Here is an 8,404-nt window from a genome sequence, read left to right on the forward strand (position 1 = left end):
TTGTCATGGATACATGAAATTGTCCATTTCATTAAGATTAAAATTGACGATCTAAATCAAAGCTCGGGTCAATCGGATTAAAATAGATTATTTTTCAGATGAAAATTGATATTAGAAGCTTGACCTTGAGTTCACCTTTGACCTTAAGCTGACCTTAACATTTGACCTTAAAAATAGTTAGTTTCCCTATTTAGTGACGATGTGCAATTGCTGTTTAATTTTCAAGTCAATCGGATTAAAATTGACAGTTTTTCAGATGAAAATTGATGATTTTGGAAGTTTGACCTTGAAGTTTACCTTTGAACTTTTGACCACAAAATAGTTGGTTTCCCATTTTAGTGACTCAATATACAAATGCTGTTCCATTTTCCTGTCAATTGGATGAAAAATGGCGATTTAAAAAATTTGACCTCCAGATGACCTTTGACCTCAATTGTGACAACCTCTACAACTTGGTGAAGTTTCACGACGATCAGTTTAGAATTGTGACCTGTAGGCGAGTGACAGACGGAATAACAAACGCAACTGACCAATATACTTGAAAAATCTTCGATTTTGCAAGTAAAAAAAAAAAGTAACCTCGGTGATCTTGTGTTAAAAAATGTAACAGATCTCAGTTAAAATGCCAGTGTTGAATGTTTCATTTATGACTTGTGAAATGGAAAATTTTTCAAGGACATTATATTGGTTGGTCTTGTGCATTAATCTGTCTGTCAATCGGCAACAGGTTAACCAAATGGTAGAGTTGGTCATAAGGAAGACACCTAACGATTTTGAGGTCAAAGGTCAACTTGAGGTCAAACATCTCAAATCAATTTTCATCTGAGCAACATCTAAAGTGAAGAGCTATTGCAAAGTACGTCATGGAATTTGAAAACCAACTATTTTGAGGTCAACGGTCAAACATCTAAAATCAATTTTCATCTGATTAACCTCGAAAGTAGAGCTATTGCAGAGTACGTCATGAAATTGGAAAACCAACTATTTTGGGGGTCAAAGGTCAACCCAAGGTCAAACTTGTATAATCAATTTTCATTGAAAAATAATCGATTTTATATCGATTGAACTGAGCTTTGATTGAGATCGTCAATTGAAATCTTAATGAAACGGACAATTTGATGTATCCATGGCATTTCTTTTTTGAGGAGGGGGGGGGGGGGGGGATGAATTTCTCAAGTGAGGTACCTTCGATTTAGTCTTTCTTGTTAATTTTTTAAATTTTTAATTCAGCCCAAGCTTATGAATGAAATGCATAACACCTAAAGGTATTGAATGTTCCCAAACCTGAAAGATTCAATTTCGGTGACATTTGCATCAATCATTCATGTGCTGGCAGCAGTGCCGAGAGGTTTATACTCACATCAAAGCAGTCTATCCTGGGTTTGAATCTTGACACAGCTATAAACTGTCATCCTGGTGTTTCACAGGCAATGTGATTATATCAGTAGGCCGTATATGTACCATCCCTCAGCTGGATGTTCAAACTGGGTGTCGCACCTGCTGATCTGTTGCTTCAGGTTTTTGCATCATTACTGGGAATGTGGTTTTGAATCAATGAATCGTACACAGAACAGGAATTAAATTTATTCAGGGTGCAAATGATAACTTGCCTCATCTTTGCCAAGGACACCAGGGGATATTTCAATGCGAGCAGACAGGACATCCAGTTTAACATCTACCTATTAAATCAAACATTCTATTTACCTGATCATGCAAGTCCAGCTCTTGGGCTCAGCTCAATTTCCAGAAGCTTCACCTTGATTTGGACCGATAACCTTTCAGCTGTCAATCCAATCCTTCAGCTATTTATAGGCCAGTGGAGCTCAAACCTGAAAAGGCCCTGAACTCCGAGCATTTCTCAAATGGTATTTCCATGTATCAACAAAAATGCTGAAACTCTTCCCTTTGCCTTTTTCTCATCGTGGAGGCCATATCCTAAGGATTACTCACATTCCTAATCTGCTTTTACTGGTAGGCAAGTTGGTACCTCACCTTTTTTTTACATTCAGACCATGACCTGATCCCAAGTGTACATGGAAGGAAAATGTTGTGCCCATACACACAATTTCATGGAGATCAGCCAAACCCTTTGTTTCTGCAAAGTTCAGACAGTCACGTGAAAAAGTAAGTACACCCCATGTAAAGTTTTGACTTTTTCAACATATTTCAACATACAGCTATTTGATCTTCATTTCAACAATATTGACAGATAAAGGTGATATAATATAACAAATATCATGAAACATTTACATTTTGTAGTCCATTCTATAATTTAAATAAACATAAATGCAAATTTCGCATGTGGAAAAAGTAAGTACACCCCTACATTTATCACTACTTCAAATACCTAAAATTAGAATCAGGTGCACCAGCTCAGGTGCAAATGATTAGAACATCGTTAGAGAGTACCTTGGAGGAACCTGTCCTATTTAAACCTCAGACATTTAGTTTGGTTTGCTCTTTGTTGTTGAAGTGTGCGGCGTCACCATGCCTAGATGAAAAGAGCTCTCTGAGGCCTTCAGAAAGAAGGTTATAGATGCCTACGAGTCTGGGAAGGGATTTAAAAAGATCTCCAAACAATTTGAAATCAATCATTCAACTGTCCGGAAGATGATCTACAAGTGGAGAAGATTCCAAACAACTGCCAACTTGTTCAGGCCAGGCCGCCCCAGCAAGTTCAACCCGAGAGCAGACCGCAAGATGCTGAAACAAGTCTCCAAGAACCCCAGAATGTCATCACGGGCCATACAGGTAGCTCTTGCCACTGTTGATGTCAAAGTGCACGAGTCTACCATTAGAAAGAGGCTGCACAAATTTGATCTACATGGGAGGTGTGCCAGGAGGAAACCTTTGCTGTCCAGAAAGAACATCAGGGCAAGACTAAAGTTTGCCAATGAACACCGAGGCAAAGACCAGCACTTCTGGAACAATGTGATCTGGACAGATGAGTCAAAGGTAGAGCTATTTGGCCACAGTACCAGAAGACATGTTTGGCGAAAACCAAAGACTGCATTTGACCACAAGAACCTGATACCAACTGTAAAGCATGGTGGTGGAAATATTATGGTTTGGGGCAGCTTTGCTGCATCAGGGCCTGGGCAGCTCACCATCATAGAATCCACGATAAATTCTTCATTGTGCCAGAGGGTGCTTGAGGATAATGTGAGGCCATCTGTCGGAAAGTCGAAGCTCAACCGAAGGTGGACCTTGCAACATGACAATGACCCTAAACATACCAGTAAATCCACCAAGGAATGGCTGAAAAGAAAGAAATGGAGGGTTCTGGAATGGCCAAGTCAAAGCCCGGATCTAAATCCCATTGAGATGTTGTGGGGGGGATTTGAAACGAGCTGTCTATGCAAGAAACCCCTCAAACATCGCAAAGCTGAAATAATTCTGCATGGAGTGGGCAAAAATTTCTCCCAGTCGAAGTCAGAGACTGGTAGACAGTTATAAGAAACGCCTACTTGAGGTTGTTTCTGCCAAAGGGGGCAATACCACCTATTAGAGCCAAGGGTGTGCTTACTTTTTCCACATGTGAAATTTGCATTTATGTTTATTTAAATTATACAATGGACTACAAAATGTAAATGTTTCATGATATTTGTTACATTATATCACCTTTATCGATTAATATTGTTGAAATGAAGATCAAATAGCTGTATGTTGAAATATGTTGAAAAAGTCAAAACTTTACATGGGGTGTACTTACTTTTTCACGTGACTGTACATATAACACGAAAGCCTCTTTTAGCAGGTACTTGTTGCTGCTGTCGTTGCTTTGAGATGTATTACTATATATAATTGTGTGTGTTCCTCTTTTAAAGGTTTCTTGGCGTCATCGAATAAATCCTACCATTGGAAATAACTACATTAAACTCCCATTGCCGCTTCTTCAATTCTGCTTTTAAAACGGAAGATAAGTATTTTATGCCCATGATCTGACCATGGGTACCCTGAACAAGTTTTACAAGCAAAAGTTGGTGGAGAATGGCCCAGCTGTTTGATTCTATAACAAGACAGAGAACTGCCTTATTTTGAATCATAGTAGGATTCTTGCCTTAAAAAAAAAAACCACCTTTAGAGGCCATTTTTCCCCGCAAAGCGGGGGTTGGCCTTTTTCGGGAACCATGGTTGTTGTTGTTTTTTGGTCCCCTTTTTGAAGCAATGTTTTACGGCCGGATGCCCTTCCTGACGCCAACCCTTTTTGCCGCCTTTAACGACAAACAGGGAATTACCAGTGAACTGGTACTCAATTAGCCGACCTCGGAAGGATGACAGGCTGAGTCAACCCCCCTGGCGTTAATTCAGCGATTGACCGGGATTCGAACCCAGGATCCAAGGATCCTAAGCCAGCACCCTAGCCGCTAGCCCAAATGACAGGCTGAGTCAACCCCCCTGGCGTTAATTCAGCGATTGACCGGGATTCGAACCCAGGATCCAAGGATCCTAAGCCAGCACCCTAGCCGCTAGCCCAACACCCAACCTTAAACATCCATAAATCTTGTTCCAGTTCATATTGATGGATTGCTGACCATCTCAACTGTCTCAATGTCTGACATACTCGTACTATAGGAATCACAATTTCAAAATGGCACTGTTGTCTTTCCAATTTACTTAAATCCATCAAATTCTGATTGAAATAGTAAAGCAGTGGGCTGGGGGGATGGCCGGAAAGTATGCACACACGTGTAGAGCCATCTTACCTAGCTTTGAATCTCAGGCTAACTACAAACCGTCATCCTGGTGTCTCACAGGCATGGTAAGGCAATGTGAGGCATCGTTATAAAATGGATGTTGAACTGGGCACCCTGTGTGCCAGCATGACTTGTATGTTGGATTCCACTTCCACGGTGTCCTTCGCAAAGAGTTGGCAAGCTATAGCCAGCACCCTGGCCAAATGAAATTCCTACCCTAACCAACAGGGGGCATGACAGCAGAAAAACAACCAATGATGTTGCTACAACTTTACACTGCATATGAAATATGTTATTTTATTAACTCTACCACCAAAGGTGGATGGAGGTTATTTAGATTTTGAGGACGATCCAGATACAGATCCAGCCTATCAGTGGGATTAAAAAAAAACAAACTGTTCCACCTGGTGGAGGTATGCTCTCTATCGAGTGCCCTTCTAGTTTGTGAAGTATTCAGAGAAATCTGCATGAAAAACAAGATATAAAATGCTTTCTTTTATCATCTTTGGTTTGGAACACCAAAAGACAGCATAGCAAATCAAGATTATATTTATCATACTAAAATACGAAAAACACAAAGCATCGGTCACCCACGTGATTACGTCTCTTACTTGTGTAATTTGACTACGTCTATTAATTACGTACTATTGGAACACACCTTTTAAACTTAAGACTACTGAGACCAAATTAAGAGCCTTTAGAAATGTCTATCCTGTTATCCTCAGTGTCCAACAGGATTTCTATGCTCACCAAAATTGCAGGAATCAGGGCACCATATTTGCCACATGATAAAAACCGTGAATTTTGAATATTGATTCGAAAATAGAAGTTTACTGAGTGCCGTTCTAGTTAAATCGATAAGAGCACACATACCTCCACCAGGTTGACCAAGTTATGTTAATAATCCACAAATTTGAAATATCGTGCTACTTATCGTTTATCACCATAAGCATCCTGTTCCAAATGGAATCAATATAATTATTCAAATTATATTATTATTTATTCAAATTATATTCTATTAAATCAAATTATATTTAATCAATATTACAAATTAATTATCCAAACAGTATAATAACCAAAAAAAAAATGCTTTTACAAAAAATGCGTGGCCACAATAATTGTCTTTTTGTTCAGTGCGTGGCCATCAAACCCGCATTATTGATTATTTGGATGTCGTGGAATTATTATAATTATTCCACGACATCCGAAGAATCAATCATGCGGGTTTGATGGCCATGCATTGTAAAAGCTTTGCATTGTAAAGCCAATGCCATGCATTGTAAAGGCCACAAAGCAAGAGTGCGCATGTGTGAAATGCTCAATTTGCATGTCTGTGCTTTTATTGCAATACGTCGAGACATACAACACAACATGATCATCATTTCAAACATTCACAAACAGCAAGTAGCTCGACCACCAAAGGTGCTCCCGATGTTGTTTGAAACTTCCCAACCACCTCCACCCCCACAAACATTGAAAGTTCCTTACCCTTTGCCATTCAAGTCCAATTTGCTTTTCCTTCATTTCACTTCCGGTTTTGGTGTGCAGCAGCACGTCATCCGACAATGTTCCTGTTGAGGATTTTATCCATATATACAAAATCCAGGCTCATGGAAGAGCAAGGATTCAACTGTCCTTTTAACGCAGTCACTCCATTGCAACGGATCAGCGTTATCCTGGGCCCAATACCAAGGAGGCTCTTTCAAAGACCAGTCGGTGGTTTTCGCGAAACCAAACACCCAATTGAAGACGAGTTCGAGTCGCGGGTCAATGTGAGAACAAGCTAATCCAATAACCAGTGGCCAGTGGCAACTTGTCTGGAATGGTGGAACAGAATTGTTTAACACAGGACGTTTGCTTTATTGAAAATAATCAAACTGTACAATAAAGAGCCACCAAATCTAATTGCGGAGTAGTAAGGAAAATGTGAGCAGATTTATAACTTGTACCAAAATGTGCTCTAAGGAGTGTGTGAGAGAGAGAGTGAGAGAGAGAGTGAGAGTGAGAGAGAGAGAGAGTGAGAGAGTGAGAGAGAGAGAGTGAGAAAGAGAGTGAGAGTGAGAGTGAGAGAGAGAGTGAGAGAGTGAGAGAGTGAGAGAGAGAGTGAGAGAGAGAGAGAGAGTGAGAGAGAGAGAGTGAGAGAGAGAGAGTGAGAGAGAGAGAGTGAGAGTGAGAGAGAGAGTGAGAGAGTGAGAGAGTGAGAGAGAGAGTGAGAGAGAGAGTGAGAGAGAGTGAGAGAGAGAGTGAGAGAGAGTGAGAGAGAGAGTGAGAGAGAGTGTGAGGGAGAGAGTGAGAGAGAGAGTGAGAGAGAGAGTGAGAGAGAGAGTGAGAGAGTGAGAGAGAGAGAGAGAGAAAGAGAGAAACAGAGAGAAACAGAGAGAGAAACAGAGAGAGAGACAGAGAGACAGAAACACAGAGAGACAGAAACACAGAGAGACAGAAACAGAGAGAGAGCTAAGAAAACAATATAATAATCTCAGACTGGACAAAAGGGGAAGAAAAAAAAAAGGTTTAAAATTATTTAACATACATGTTAAATATTTCTGCAAATATGAGTTAGACCAAGTTCGAAAATGAACTTTAAAGCAACATATTTATTTAAAAAAAAAAAAAAAATCTATTTACAAAACACGTTACTCCGCAGCTCTGATGGTTTTCCTGAACAAACGTGTGTAACACCATCTCACCTACATCAAACCAGAATCAAAAAAATGACACTTGCTTCGGAATGTTAAAATGTTAAAGAAAAAGCAAGAAAGGTGGATGGAGGTTATTTAGATTTTGAGGACGATCCACATACAGATCCAGCCTATCAGTGGGATTTAAAAAAAAAAAACTGTTCCACCTGGTGGAGGTATGCTCTCTATCGAGTGCCCTTCTAGTTTGTGAAGTATTCAGAGAAATCTGCGTGAAAAGACAGGTGAAAAGTGATCAAAAGCCAAAAACTAAATTAATGGCAAAATCCTCAGAATTTTCACAATGATAAAACGATGCATGGGTGAGAATGCAGGCTGCATGGTAGAACCCTTCAAGAGCCACAAAAACAGATGGCACAAGATCCCTTGCGCGAGTTTAGACGAGTGCTCTGCGCTGGCCAATCAGTTGACTGGCTTGCTCTTCATCCTGCAGAGCTGATCGGAAGCCCTTCACTTTTGCTGTGGGCAAGAGTGGTAAAACGCTCGAGTCGAGCAACTCACGATATATAAGAGGGGGCGGGGTTTGCAATAAGTGCTTCAAACGGCGACAAATATAATTCAGCAATAAATCGGCCAACACCAAGAATTAATCCATTACCGAGAAGGCTTGAGAAGAGTGCAATCTTCTGAGAGGAAATAATTTCCAGGTCGGCCGCGTACCTATCCACATCATAATCTACCTCTTCGGTCATTTCCAGCAGAATCTTTTCTTCCTTCAACCACTGGACCGATTCCTAATTGAAACCACAGATAAATAATAAAAAAAAGAGCAGAGGGCAAGCCATTTACAAACCTGCATGAGGTGAAGGAAAAAAGTGGATTTGAGAGAAAAAAAAAGCAGAGAAAATAGAAGTACCGTTGTACCTGAAATGCTGCTTTATGTTCCTCCACCAAATCTTCCTCCATTTCCACAAGGTGAGAAACCGCCTCATGGAAAGTGTACAACTGTGGTGAAACCTCCTCTCCCTGAAAATGGCAAAAGGGAAAAAAAATTTAACGGTCTTGAATTCC

General features: G+C 40.2%; 1 protein-coding gene across 2 annotated transcripts in view; it reads right to left on the reverse strand.

Annotated features, from left to right (window-relative positions):
• Positions 1 to 6,015: 6,015 nt before the first annotated feature.
• The window catches only part of KIF2A (kinesin family member 2A), a 90,464-nt gene continuing 88,075 nt past the window's right edge, over positions 6,016 to 8,404 (reverse strand). Inside the window, exons 18-20 of one of the 2 annotated variants that reach the window (XM_068113281.2) lie at positions 8,258 to 8,359; positions 7,992 to 8,127; positions 6,016 to 7,852 (exon numbers count right to left, since the gene is read on the reverse strand). In XM_068113281.2, the coding sequence (XP_067969382.1) occupies positions 7,770 to 7,852; positions 7,992 to 8,127; positions 8,258 to 8,359 (321 nt within the window). In that variant the 3' untranslated portion in view covers positions 6,016 to 7,769. The remainder of the gene's footprint in view (positions 7,853 to 7,991; positions 8,128 to 8,257; positions 8,360 to 8,404) is intronic. The other variant, XM_068113290.2, reaches the window with a different exon arrangement.

This window comes from Myxine glutinosa, chromosome 1 (genome assembly GCF_964187855.1).
Source record: "Myxine glutinosa chromosome 1, kmMyxGlut1.1, whole genome shotgun sequence".
Taxonomy (NCBI): Eukaryota; Metazoa; Chordata; class Myxini; order Myxiniformes; family Myxinidae; genus Myxine; species Myxine glutinosa.